This window comes from Rhamphochromis longiceps, linkage group LG1 (assembly GCF_057381845.1).
Source record: "Rhamphochromis longiceps isolate RC_006_pf linkage group LG1, R_longiceps_female_GT1.1, whole genome shotgun sequence".
In the NCBI taxonomy this organism is placed as follows: Eukaryota; Metazoa; Chordata; class Actinopteri; order Cichliformes; family Cichlidae; genus Rhamphochromis; species Rhamphochromis longiceps.
Genome location: NC_140557.1, coordinates 32,061,069 through 32,075,593, shown reverse-complemented (window position 1 = coordinate 32,075,593; position 14,525 = coordinate 32,061,069). Strand labels below are relative to the sequence as shown.

General features: G+C 37.9%; 2 protein-coding genes across 4 annotated transcripts in view; one reads left to right on the top strand and one right to left on the bottom strand.

Moving 5' to 3' along the window:
- Positions 1-2,423, bottom strand: part of cfap70 (cilia and flagella associated protein 70) — a 28,481-nt gene extending 26,058 nt beyond the window's left edge. For all 3 annotated transcript variants that reach the window (XM_085407138.1, XM_085407128.1, XM_085407146.1), the window contains exons 1-3: positions 2,319-2,423; positions 463-649; positions 106-201 (exon numbers count right to left, since the gene is read on the bottom strand). In XM_085407138.1, coding sequence (XP_085263264.1) covers positions 106-201; positions 463-649; positions 2,319-2,390 — 355 coding nt within the window. In that variant the 5' untranslated portion in view covers positions 2,391-2,423. The remainder of the gene's footprint in view (positions 1-105; positions 202-462; positions 650-2,318) is intronic.
- A 1,069-nt stretch (positions 2,424-3,492) lies between these two features.
- ddb1 (damage-specific DNA binding protein 1) overlaps positions 3,493-14,525 on the top strand; it is a 47,068-nt gene continuing 36,035 nt past the window's right edge. The window contains exons 1-8 of the mRNA XM_085407116.1: positions 3,493-3,651; positions 4,779-4,927; positions 5,220-5,336; positions 5,725-5,946; positions 6,149-6,263; positions 6,532-6,629; positions 13,099-13,257; positions 14,376-14,459. Coding sequence (XP_085263242.1) covers positions 3,591-3,651; positions 4,779-4,927; positions 5,220-5,336; positions 5,725-5,946; positions 6,149-6,263; positions 6,532-6,629; positions 13,099-13,257; positions 14,376-14,459 — 1,005 coding nt within the window. The 5' untranslated portion in view covers positions 3,493-3,590. The remainder of the gene's footprint in view (positions 3,652-4,778; positions 4,928-5,219; positions 5,337-5,724; positions 5,947-6,148; positions 6,264-6,531; positions 6,630-13,098; positions 13,258-14,375; positions 14,460-14,525) is intronic.

The following is a 14,525-nucleotide window of genomic DNA, read 5'->3' as shown; positions in this document are numbered from 1 at the left end:
TTTCATGAGCAATAAATAAGTCATCTGATTATGAAGAAGCCAGGTGGGAACTTTTGTCAGATCTGACTGATCTGGTATGGAAAGACCGGATAGCTATAGCTGTACCTTGTAACAGTGGTAGAAGGTCAACAACAGCCTGGCCCAGAGGCACTTGTCTTGGTTCATCATTCTTCTCCTCAGCCAGGACTTCTATCACTGTCACTGACCACCACAAAACCATATACATTAAACACAACAGTGGACATTTTTAGCAAGTTTGGTTATCAAGGAGATTCCTGTCACCAATTACACAAGGTATTCACAACAAAAATGTAATAAAAAAAAAAAAAAAAGCAACAAAAAAAAGTGTTGATCAAACTGAAAGAAAATAGAATGAAATGAAATGTTTCAGCTGCTGGTTAGTGCCATTTTCAGTTTCATCATATTATCAGAGACAGGAGAATATTTCAAATCTCGACTTACATACAATGGGTTTTTGGGCAATGTCACTGAGAGCCTGAGCGTCGTTTGGCCAGCGGAAGATGCAGGTAAATTTATAGTCAATAAAGTCCTGCATGGGGTTACCCTGCTTCTCATCTGACTCTCCCAGCAATGTTCCATCAAACTCAACCCGCACCAAACTCTGAAAGCTGTCTCCTTTTTTTGATTGCTAAAAAGAAAAGTAAAGAAATACATAGCAAGCTGTAAACATTTACTTAAGATTATATCACATTTTAAAATAAAGCTTTAATTACATTAAATTTACTTAGATACTTGTTGAAGAAGTAAAATGTAGTTAGCATAACATCAAAAGTATATTCCACCAGTCTCCATGTAAGCTATTAGTACCGCATGCTACCAAAGCCTTCTAAGACCTATAACTCGGGAAGTTGTTTGCTTTTATGTCTCTCTTTGGATAAGTCAATGTGAATTGAAACTAGAAAAGAAGACTGTGTGCTAAAAGCAGTTTTGCTGATAAGAAAACAACTGTTTATGAGATATGGGACTGAAAATATAGAGCGAGCTGACCTGCCCAAATACACATAAGCTAACTTTGAGTTTTCTAATTAGATCAATGATGGATGGTCAATGATGAGAATGAAAACTGACTGACATTTTACTATGACATTATTAAAATAGAATTTTAACTTCAGTGCTTTACATAACTGCATACAATCTTGAACGAAATAATCTTGAACCAAGTGCTACTTGTGTTAAATTTTACTTTGATATTTGCCCATTTACTTGAGTATTTTTTTTATATATTTGGTGGTAAGTGGTGGTAAAAGTTATGTAACAATACAAGGAGAAAGAAAAAGAATAGCCACCTAAAATATTTGCAATTTTCTTTTTTTAACAAACACAATTCTAATTTCATGTAATGATAAAAAACCGAACCAATTAAAGATAACAAGTTCATTGGGAAGCTCTAAAAAGCTTATTGAGAAGTCTTAAAACAATTAAACAGATATCCAGATATAGATATCCAGCAGCTCCATTTAAAAAGCAAACATTCCTCCAGTCATAAATAAATAAAGTTCAAAAGAGGGATACACAATACAATACAATAAAAGATTGCAAATGGACTGGTTCTTACATAGCACATTTCTACTCTACTTGCCATGTGCCTCATTCATACAAGCGCTTTTTAAAAATACTTTTTCCTCAAACTAACACGCACACACTGATGGATGATGGACTTTGGCTTCAATGCCTTTCCCAAGAACACTTTGGCATGCAGACTGGAACATCCAGGAATTGAACTACCAACATTCCAAGTACTAGATTACTTGCTCACTGTTTTAATGGACTGATAACTAATAAATGGGTGGGGGGTGAGAGGACAGAGGGTACCTGCCAGCCATCAGAACGTGGAGAGGGTTTCTACTGTTGTCCATTATAGATGACTTCCTCTTCTCTATAAATTACATTCTCTATATATTTCATCCCTACATATATATGTACTGTACTGAATCGCACGAACATAAGGATGATGAAATCTACTGCAACAAAATTATAGCTACATATATATCATGCTATATTCCTATACTGCACTCCAGGTTCTATGAATAAAGGAATATTACAGCTCTCTTAAGGTGAGCTATAATCTTTTACTGTCAAACAATAACAGCTTAGAAGTGAACACCTCAAAGTTTCTTTCGGAACTGCTGGACGGTAATGTTGGGTTATCAAGGTAATTTGTTGCTTCGTGAATTTTAAGGTAAAAAAAACTTCATACACAACACGTACCTAGACTTCCGTTAGACTGTTATGCCGCAGTGTTAGCAAATTTCACAGGTTTATGGGGATCATTTCTAAGTAACGGCAAGTTGACTTACCAGGTCATTTCCACGGTTTATATGTATTTTTATACTCATGCTGTGTCTTTTCGTGTTTCCTGGAGCCTCCATTAAAGGTCAGTTTGTCGCACGGGGACGCGTTTCCATGGCAACGATACCTCTCGTCGCTCACAGGCGGCGGCTCTGATATGGTGGGTTCAACGTGAACTCGAAAATGCTGAACAATATACAACAAGAAGGGCAAAATTAACTTCAGATTCAAGTTTACTGTTACCAGTTCAGCGACGCGGTTGATAGGAATCTGTCCTAATGTGCTCATATATACCACAACACACAACAAAGCACAGCATGATACATGGATACATGTACTCAATCAACTCATAAAAGTAGTGCCCTGTTTCACTGTACCTGTCTTCAAAGTGCTTTTTTGTGAGAGGTTCAGCTAATATTGTAATATTATAGTACATGAATAGCCTATTATGCATGTCATTACATGAATGCAGCGTCATTCAACGCAGATATCTTATTCTTCTGCAAAGATATATTCAAAAACAAATATTAAAGAAATATCTTTCGTATTACAGGCAAATACTGCTTTTCACCCTCGGTGCATTACACATGTGAGAGAATCGATTTTGTACTCGCTTTTATTCAGGAAAACATTTAGGAAACATTTTGTTCTGTAATAGTACTAGTGAGACAGCAGGGGTCACTGCTCACTACAGGGGAAACATCCTGGTGGCGCACTCGTTTTTAAGCTGTTGTGTGTGAAATACCTTGAGTGCATTCAAGGACTCTTAGCCATTTTCTGAGGGCGAGAACACATTTTATATTGGCATTGGGAGTTTAATTTGCTTTTTCTGTGTTCTTCCCATAAAACTGCAAAAATTTAATATCTCGAGCAGGATGTATCAAAAGAGACCGTTTTATATAGTTTTTGCAACATTAAAAAAAATATCAACACCATTTTGTTGCAGCGTTACAGCTCTTTATATAAGCTAAATTACTGATCACCTAAGTGGTCAGAGTTGTACTTTCATTTTATTTATTTATTTGTACATTTCATATGAATATATTTTCTTTTAGCGATTGACTAATGCTTTTCCCGTTTAATGTAACGCACCGCGTATTTCGTTGGACAAATAAATAAAATCATTGCCTTGCTGGTAGTCCTCCGCGTCGCTAGCGGCGCTCAATCTCAGACCTCTACAGAGCTCAGCTTTCTACTTCCGGAAGCTTTATTATCAATGATTTTGTCACTTGAGAGAGATTAAACACTATTCTGGTGTTTGTCTTTTGTTTTTGTCAAAAATGTCCTACAATTACGTTGTAACAGCCCAGAAACCTACGGCGGTTAACGCCTGCATCACAGGTAAATCCGCGCTGTTTTTCGCCGTTGTGCAGTAAGGAAACATTTGCCACCTGCATGTTAGCTTTGCTCCCGCGCTACAACTAAAGTGCTCCAAACGGGCCTGTAGTAGCCGCTAGCTCTTGTTTTGCTATGTCAACGGTTTACTTGTCACATAGGTTCTGCTCGTTTGTATGCGTGTCTCAACACACACATCTCTTGTCACGTCTGCTTTAACATACACACGGCAGACGTTTTTTTTCTTGCTTCTTCTTTTTGATGTAACGTTAGCTGTGTCCTGCACGTCAGTTGCAGCGGATCAAAATGCGCTTCCTCTGCTCACAAACATTAGCATATCACACAGACTTAGTGCCCCACTTAAAACGAGTTAAGCTAGATTACGTTTTCGTTCATTTGACTCACAAAAACCGTGATGCATTAAAGCTCATAGAGACGCTTATGCTGCTGTCTTTTTGTATTTCAGGCTAGACCAATAGGAATTCTGTCACATTAAAGTTACAGTTTGACATGCACTCATGAAATGGCTGCGTAGGATGCATCATCTCTTCATGTTCACTCTCTTTTTATTTTTCATGGCGATAGTAGAGACCTCGAGATGATATGAGGTGACGAATTGAGATGAATGCTCACGTGTAATAGTCTAGACGTGAAATCTACTTACAAGTTACTTTTATTGTTAAGCAATCTGATAATTGATACTGCCAAGTGCAATCAGAGTGTAAAGATGTTGCGAAATTACTACTTTTCATGGTAGGTCGTTGATTGTAGCACTGACTCTGACACAGTTACATTTGTTGGAGTAGATAATGGAATGAACCAGTTTGGCCAAGATATATTATTTTAGACCATTTTGAACACAAGTAACCGTTTGCGATTTTCCTTATTGTGATAAATTAGAACACTTAAGGAAGTTGGATAATTTCCTTGTAAGTTGTTTTTAAGCTGCTAAAGACTAAAGAAGACATTAAAAATCAGCAGTTAAGCTGATATGTAAATGTATTTGAGAAGCACCAGAATATTTATGCCCCAATTTAGTGATATTTGTGGACATTTTTAATTTCTCTGTGTGCCCACTACTCTCACATTAAAACCAGTGTATTGAACATAATGTAACCATTGTTTTTCTGCAGGTCACTTCACCTCTGCTGAAGACCTCAATTTGCTCATAGCTAAAAACACACGTTTGGAAATCTATGTGGTCACAGCAGAGGGCCTGAGGCCCGTCAAAGAAGTGGGCATGTATGGCAGAATTGCTGTTATGGAGCTCTTCAGGCCCAAGGTAAGGGGTTTTGTGTGCAGTCGGCAACACTTTGAATTATTTTTCCTGCTCGACTAGTTAGTGGTCTGGTTATTTAATATATATTTAACTGCACCATAAATGATTTGTACTGTGGTGTGTTTCTCAATCATCTACAAAGTAGGGTGCAAATTTTGCCTCTCAAAAATAGTGAAAGTCTGCACATTACAAATAGGATATGACACATGCAGGCACTGTCTTCTAATCGGGCTCACAGAGGCTGATCAGGTGTATAACATGTAACTCTGGTGCCTTTTTCCTCCTCATTCTTCAGGGTGAGAGCAAAGACCTGCTGTTCATTCTTACATCTAAGTACAACGCCTGCATCCTAGAATACAAACAGACCGGGGAGAGCATTGACATCATCACCCGAGCCCATGGCAATGTCCAGGTGAGACAACAACACTAATATTGTTATAGACATGAGCCACATTGTAAGGACATTCTATTTGTTATGGTGTGTTCATATGAAGGGCAGTATGTATTTTGTTCTTCTTGGTTGAATGCAGCAGTTCACTCTTTTTTAGCTCCACTACATTCATATTAATAAATCTTAATTTAGACTGTTTTAAATTATCCATTTGCCATTTAAATTGGTAAACACCGTTAGGTAACATTTCAGAATTCTTGTATTCTTTAATGTGGTTTATATCAGTGACATTTTGGACTTCTTAGACTATAACAGCTGGAAAAATGTAACTAGCTATGTGCTACATAATGTGATGCTTTCTCATACACTCCCAGTGCTAAACAGTTCCTAACCCAATGCTCTTTTGCAGGATCGTATTGGGCGTCCGTCAGAGACGGGTATCATCGGAATTGTAGACCCAGAATGCCGCATGATTGGCCTGCGGCTGTATGACGGCTTGTTTAAGGTGATCCCATTGGACAGGGACAACCGTGAGCTCAAAGCTTTCAACATCAGACTGGAGGAGCTCCAGGTCATCGACGTTCACTTTCTGTATGGCTGCCAGGCTCCAACTGTTTGTTTCATCTACCAGGTACATGAGCAGTACAGAATGTGGGAATGTGCCTTTAATGAAATGGGAAAAAAAGAATATGTTGAAAAATTCATATATCCGGGACATTTCTATTTAATTTATTTATTCCGGGAGAATGGTTTCAAGCTTATGGTAACTAAGCAATGCACAGTAGCAAAGTGCAATTAGTGACCAGTTTTATTCCATGTGTTGTGTTTCATAGGACCCTCAGGGACGCCATGTGAAGACCTATGAGGTTTCTCTGAGGGAGAAGGAGTTTAACAAAGGCCCCTGGAAACAGGAGAATGTGGAGGCTGAGGCTTCAATGGTGATCCCAGGTACTTCAACTATTTAACTCAACATATAGCCGTGATAATAACGAAAACTGCTGTGTGAAAACACAAGGATGTGAGCTATGAATTGCTAGTTCATAAGTGTGTAAGTTTAGTTTACAAGTCATGAATAATTTCAATTGTTGAATACATTTAACCCACAGCACTACTGATAACTGGTAATGCAGAGGATATTAGCTTCTGTGCTGTAAACATCTCCAAAATAGCAGAAACTTCCCAGAATAATCACTCTGTCTGTGTTCTTGTATTTTAGTCCCTGAGCCATTTGGTGGAGCTATAATCATAGGACAAGAGTCTATCACCTACCACAATGGAGACAAATACTTGGCCATTGCACCACCCACTATCAAGGTAATGATAACAGATAGCACACTTCTGCTTTAGATATTTTGATCGTTCAGCTGTTCAAAAGAAGCTAGGTAAACATTTAAGTTGCAATAATGTAGAATTGAGTTAGACTGTGGCTGTTAGAAGCCTAAGCACTGTAAGTCTCAGCAAATAGACTATTTCTGTACCAGGGGCAGTCAAAATAGAGTTAGTTGGTGAAGTCACTTGCAGAGCGGGTAGTAGTGCCCTATCACAAGTAAGTATCCTATATCTAATTCAGTGATGCATCAAAATAGCTGTTAGTATTGGGCTGATGGAAGCAAACTAATTAAATCGAGCTTGTCTGGGAACATGAGCCCAAATCTGAAGCTTGTGTATAAAACGGTGTGAAATCAAGAGTGTGATTGTAGAGCTGTCTTCAGAATCACACTTTGTAAGCATGATTGTTTTGTTATATTTTTTAAACCCTAAGGTGTACATGTGCTTTCTTTTGTTATGACTCTTATCGGTGCTAAGCTTCCAATACCTCAGGGTTTTAGTATTATCAAGATTTAGTTGTAGTCTTTCTACTGGCATTTAAAAGAGCTCAAGGCCCAAGAGTAATACAATAAGGCACACGTAGTCAGTAGTTGACCATGACAGTGGGCATTTTTAACATTATCTCTGTTCAATTTGACTTCATTTATATAGCGCCAAACCACAACAACAGTCTTCCCAAGGGACTTTATATTGTAAGGGGAAGACCCTACAATAAAACAGAGAAAGCCCCACAAACAATCAGACAAATCCCTATGAGCAAGCACTTTGTGACCGTGGGAAGGGGAAAACTCCCCTTTTAACTGGATAAAACCTCTGGCTGAACCAGGCTTAGTCTTTAGTCGGTGGCTCCTTATCCAGCCACTTCCCTATTATTTCCTTTTTACTGTCAATAAGTAATACTTTCGTAAAATATTTGTTTTGAATGTAATAATCAGGGAGTATATTACTTAAATATACAATAACACAACTATTGTCAATCTCAAAACCTGATATGGTTGTGTTACTGTTTGTCATATCTGCTATTTTGTAGGAATTTTCTTTTTGGAGCAATAAAACATAAAATTCTTTCATGAATATTCTCTCCACTAGCTGGCATTTAATTCACATATTTAATCGATCGTCAACTATTGGCGTGACATTTGCCTTCTTCTCCCATTTGATTTTGATGTACAGTGGGGCAAAAAAGTATTTAGTCAGCCACCGATTGTGCAAGTTCCCCCACCTAAAATGATGACAGAGGTCAGTAATTTGCACCAGAGGTACACTTCAACTGTGAGAGACAGAATGTGAAAAAAAAAATCCATGAATTCACATGGTAGGATTTGTAAAGAATTTATTCGTAAATCAGGGTGGAAAATAAGTATTTGGTCAATAACAAAAATACAACTCAATACTTTGTAACATAACCTTTGTTGGCAATAACAGAGGTCAAACGTTTACTATAGGTCTTTACCAGGTTTGCACACACAGTAGCTGGTATTTTGGCCCATTCCTCCATGCAGATCTTCTCGAGAGCAGTGATGTTTTGGGGCTGTCGCCGAGCAACACGGACTTTCAACTCCCGCCACAGATTTTCTATGGGGTTGAGGTCTGGAGACTGGCTAGGCCACTCCAGGACTTTCAAATGCTTCTTACGGAGCCACTCCTTTGTTGCCCGGGTGGTGTGTTTTGGATCATTGTCATGTTGGAAGACCCAGCCTCATTTCATCTTCAAAGTTCTCACTGATGGAAGGAGGTTTTGGCTCAAAATCTCACGATACATGGCCCCATTCATTCTGTCCTTAACACGGATCAGTCGTCCTGTCCCCTTGGCAGAAAAACAGCCCCATAGCATGATGTTTCCACCCCCATGCTTTACAGTAGGTATGGTGTTCTTGGGATGCAACTCAGTATTCCCAGCTCTCTGCAGGTCATTCACCAGGTCCCCCTGTGTGGTTCTGGGATCTTTGCTCACCGTTCTCATGATCATTTTGACCCCACGGGATGAGATCTTGCGTGGAGCCCCAGATCGAGGGAGATTATCAGTGGTCTTGTATGTCTTCCATTTTCTGATGATTGCTCCCACAGTTGATTTTTTCACACCAAGCTGCTTGCCTATTGTAGATTCACTCTTCCCAGTCTGGTGCAGGTCTACAATACTTTTCCTGGTGTCCTTCGAAAGCTCTTTGGTCTTGGCCATGGCGGAGTTTGGATTCTGACTGTTTGAGGCTGTGGACAGGTGTCTTTTATACAGATGATGAGTTCAAACAGGTGCCATTCATACAGGTAACGAGTGGGGGACAGAAAAGCTTCTTACAGAAGACGTTACAGGTCTGTGAGAGCCAGAGATTTTCCTTGTTTGAGGTGACCAAATACTTATTTTCCACCCTAATTTACGAATAAATTCTTTACAAATCCTACCATGTGGATTCATGGATTTTTTTTTCACATTCTGTCTCTCACAGCTGAATTGTACCTCTGGTGCAAATTACTGACCTCTGTCATCATTTTAGGTGGGGGAACTTGCACAATCGGTGGCTGACTAAATACTTTTTTGCCCCACTGTATAAGGTGGAATATTTCATGAGAAATTGTATTCATGTATAAATTGTAGATACCTGTTTCTTGTGGATAGTGCCCCAAATAATAACAGTGCTCTTATCAGATTCCCCAATAGTTTTAGCATTTCTATAAAAGTGTTGCTTCACCTGTAAGTATCTAAACAAATCATGTATGTCTAAATTGTAGTTTTCACTGAGATGTTGGAAATTTTCCAACAAAGTCCCCAAGAAAGTTTGAAGTTTGCATCATATTTTACCCAACTAATTACCTAGATATTCATCTTCGGTATAGAACTTTTACATTTATTAAATCATATTAAATTACATCACTATTAAGTCAAATTTTAGTTTTATTTCTTTTTTTGATGTGGCCATAATTTAAAGAGTTTTTTAGATTCTTTGGGATATTAGCCCCCAGGTACATCATATTATTGGTATTCCATTTTAAATAGTATTTTTATTTACATTTTTTTTTTTTGATGAATAATCTGATTAAGATAGGCTTTGTACAGCATCATGGGCCCTTTGTAGATTAAGAGTGCTGGCCAGTGACTTTGAACCACTATTGCTCATGATATCAACAAGTTGCAGTGCTCGCCTTACATTGTCTTGCGTGAAAATCCTGTTTTTGTTTTTTGTTTCCAGAATCTGTCAAATATTTTCTGGTCTTTTTGGAATTATTCAAGTAAATATTCTATAATATGTGATCTAGAAATGGGTCTGTATGACCTACTCTGTTCCCTCTTTCCCCTTCTTTGATCGCTGATATTATGGCCTGTTTCCATAATGATGGGTTGTTTCTACCATTCTTCTACAACTGAGCATTGCCACTCCGCTTGGAAGTTTGTTTGTTTTATTTCAAAATGTGTTTTTCTTTTTTTTACCAAGTTTACTGTTTTTACTGGATTTTGTAGTCTGTTAACATCTATTTGTATAATAACACAACATTTTAAAGGTATAGGATCAAAGTGAAGGAGGAAAAAAAACTACAGTGGTCCCTCACTATAACACGGTTTTGCTGTTTCACAGATTTTTTTTGTGCAATTTCGCATGCTTTTTTTTTCCTCAGGGGGTTTTAACAGTGCATTGTGTTCTGCGTCCTGATTGGCTGTAGACCATTGTCAATCAATCTCCTCCGTGCTGTGTCTCCTGTACAGTACAGAATGAGTTCAGCTTGTCAAATTTACATAAATCTTCGATCACTAGCAGTGTGACTCTGAAGTGCTGTACTGTATGCTTAAGTTTTCTCCCCAACAAACACAACAATGTCGACGAAACGTTTTGCACCATCTAAGGCACGTGCAGTAGCACCCAAAAGGCAGAGGAAGATGAGGTAGAACTTACCGTATTTTTCGGAGCATAAGGTGCACCAGATTATAAGGCGCATTAGTAAAACAAAACAGTCAGATAAGTCCAACTTTACTCCACTCATTCTTTTTGCTTCCTCTACTTCTGTACCATTGATTCATTAATGTTGAATTCTCTGGCAGCTGCTCTATTCCCATGTTCTGGACCTGAAAACAGGGTTTGATCTTTGGTTTCATTCTATTTCTGGACTTATTTTTCTACGAAGGTTTGAACTTTGAGAGAGTTTAAACAAGAGAGATTGTGGGAAAATGTTCCCGCCTGTTTGAGAAAAGTGTATAAAGTGTGTAGTGAGGGGTTTTACAGCCTTAAAACATCTATAATAATTGTAAAAAATAAAGCTGGCTACTTCGCATATTTCACCTATCGCAGGTTATTTTTATAACGTAACTCCTGAGATAAATAAGGGACCACTGTACTTCCAATTCTCCCTGAGAAAAGGTCCCGCTGTACAGCAGAAATCCTGGAGCTCTCTCTGGATACTTTCTTGGTGTTCCTGGCCCTGGTGTGTCATCTCACCCATGATGGCATGAGCCTCATTTCTGGTATTGTCCTCTATCACTCCCCTTTTCCTGACATTTTCTTGTTTTTAATTGCATTGCTTGGCGCTTATTAGCTGCAGCGCTATCACTGGGATACACTTTACTAACATATTCATAACTAACCAACATTGTTCAAAGTATGCTGTCCCTTTAGCTTTTTTCCCCTTGATTATTTAGTTGATGTCGGATTATAATAGAAGCAAAAATGGAAAAAGAAGTAGTAACTGTATCAGTACCACCACAGACATTTTAAGAGAGAAATTTAGTCATATAATCCTTTGGTGAAAATGATAACATCTAGGAGAAAAGGGTTTTTTAAAGCAATATTTTTAACAAAGGACAGGAAACATTTAAATCAGTTTTTCATGTTATAGAGGAATCAAAGTTCATGTAATTCATTCTTCAAAATAACTGCTCAAATAAGTCCGTGGGTTTGTTTCAGGATGGATTCCTTGTTGCAAAATCTGCCTCTAAAAGGACTTTGGAACCATATGAAAATAAAGTTAACACCTCAAATGAAAATGCAACACAATGGTGGCTTCAAACACAGATTCCTCTCATGTCTTATCAATAGCTCAAAACATCCTCCAGACCTACTGATCTGTCAGGGTTTTTTCCCTCTCTAATTCAAGCTCTCGTGTCTTCATTACTACAACTGCACGGTAGCATTGTCCAGCTTTTCTAGTGTTTGAATAGGAACAGGTAATAGGAAAGTTCTTAAGTGATCATTGAAGCCACATTTTTTTTTTAATTTGTTTTTTTTTTTTCACCTAATATGTTATTTGTATTCAGTTCAAACACACTCCTTTCAAAAGTATCAAGAAAACACAGAGGCTTATCCTTTGATGTATAACAGAACTGTTTTGGCAGCTAATTAATAAATTGTCACTCTGGAGCACCAAAGTGAAAAATGAATGTGGAACACCAAAGCTTCTGCCAACACGGAGGTCTGCTGAAAATGTCTCAGCTCATCTAGGGCATTACAGTAGCTGGTGAGGAAGTAGACTGGTTTCACATGTCAGAGCTAACCAGCTAATTACCTGCCATTCAGTCAAGAGGAGTCCACAAGTTTGCAAAGCTGTGAAAATAAAAGTTTTTGACAAAAGTTTTAAGTAATGCTACAGGCTGGGTGATTGTGAAAATGAGTTTTGTAAAGGTTTGATCAAGTGAGAAATTGACTCTGCATATACAGCAGTCGTTGACAATAATAATATCTCCTTTTGAAAGAAAGTAACAAACTCGGTCACACTACGGGAGTTAAATGCCAGCTTTAATCTGGAGTATTATTTGAATCTCCTAACATGTTTTGGTGCTGCTCAGTTTTGTTTAGAGTAAGAATTTTTGAAAAGCTCAATGCTGAAAGCTGAAAGCGAGCCTCAAAGTGAAGGTACTGTAAAATATTTTACAACAGCCTCAGTTGATAGTCCTTTCCTATACCTTTTCAAAGTTTAGAAAGCATATTTTAAACAGCATGATACATTATGACAGCAAACACTGATAAGACAATATAAGAGTGGCATTACATTATTGTACGAATGGCTGATAAATCAGTCTGCTTCAGATTACTCCTGGGGAATATTAGCATATCAAAAATACATCAGTGACATGATATTTCTCTACAAGCATACAAAATATGTGTTTAGAAATACTGTTGCTATTGCAAAGTTTGTCCAACAGAGAGCACTGACAACTTAGTTTTCCAGCTTCCTTCTCTGCACATGTATTGCTGTGCACCCACATGCAATTTAAAAGATCTTTTAAAGTAACATGAAAGGTTTTTGCAATGTACCTAAAATGGTGTACACATAATACTGAATTCTTTAATACTCCAAGAAGTGCTTTGGTGGTGGAGCACTGCTACTTCCCTGCACACACAAATATAAATAGTTGACTAATGGTTGATTTGCTAAAGCGTGGACCCTATTAGAATCAAGCTTTTATAGGTGTTGGCTGACCACTGTTGGTCATATTGTGTTTGATGTGTTTGTGTCTTGCTCTCGCTTACAGCAAAGCACCATTGTCTGCCACAACCGCGTGGACCCCAATGGCTCACGGTACCTGCTCGGTGACATGGAGGGACGTCTCTTTATGCTGCTGTTGGAGAAGGAGGAGCTAATGGACGGCACAGTGGTGCTCAAAGACCTGCATGTGGAGCTGCTTGGAGAGGTCTTTCATTTCTCTTTTTCTTTAGGCCGAGGTATTGCTGGCTGTCTTCCATCTGTTTATCCACCTGCCTTTCCTCGGGCATTTCTCCCATCACTTTCTCACTTCCTGGCTCAACGACCCTCTCTGTTTCTTTCTGATTTTCTTACGGCTGCTTTTTGTTCTCATCATCTCTGTGCTGTCTTTTGTTACAATTGACTTTTTAGTGGTTTATGCCCCTGAGCTAATGGATCTGTCTACACTTGCACAGAAGATAAGAACAAATTATCTCACCTCTTTGTTGCTTGCTTGCCAGGCTGTCACTTATCCCTTTAAAGTTGATTTAGGTAATGATTGTATTTCAATACTGTGCTTGAAGCTAAGGCTCATGTTCAAGGCAGACGACATTTGGTTTGTAGCACCTTTCTTTAATTACTTTCTGAGGAGTTTAGAGATGGAAAAGGCTTTCCTGCTAGTCTTCTAGTTTTACTCTAGTAGTGCTTTTGAGTTGGGAGCTGTTTGCTTTTTAGATTATTATAAAGTCTACTGCTATTAGGACAAGTCTGTTCAATAAACACGTAGGAACAGCTGTATGTTAAAATGTCAGACAGAACGCTTTATTAAGTCAATATGTCTAAAATCATGTACACAGTGATGGGTAAATTTAATAACAAACATTGTTTGTTTTTACATTACTTAGATTTACTGACATTTAATTATGAAATACAATAATTCAATTTTTAAAATCTTTTCTTTTTACACTTTACATGAATAACTTTTGTCTGCCAAAGTTATTTTAATTTTCTAGCTGAACAGTCGTGCGTTAGGTGACCTTTCTGATTCTCCTGTTAGAGGATTATACTTGGAAAAAAAGGGTTTTTTATCATCAGGTTAATTCTTTTTTATTAATGATTTAATGTATAAAAGGTCAAAATCTTTAATTTCAGATGGAAAAAAAAATATCATTATATTTGTGACTTTTCTTTTCTTTTCTTTTTTCAAACTAAGTTCTGACAATTATTGGTAGAGGATTAATCAGCAAAGTCATTTTCATATTGATTAAAATGTAACTGATTGTAAATTGCAGCCCCACTGTGCTATGATCAAGAGGCTGAAATGTTTGTGTGTCCCTTCACTGACAGACATCTATTGCTGAATGTCTGACCTACTTGGACAACGGTGTTGTGTTTGTGGGCTCTAGATTAGGCGACTCCCAGTTAGTAAAGGTAAGCAGAAAGAGTCTTGTTTGTTTTTTTTTGTTTTTTGTTATTGAAAATAACTTTAAACACATT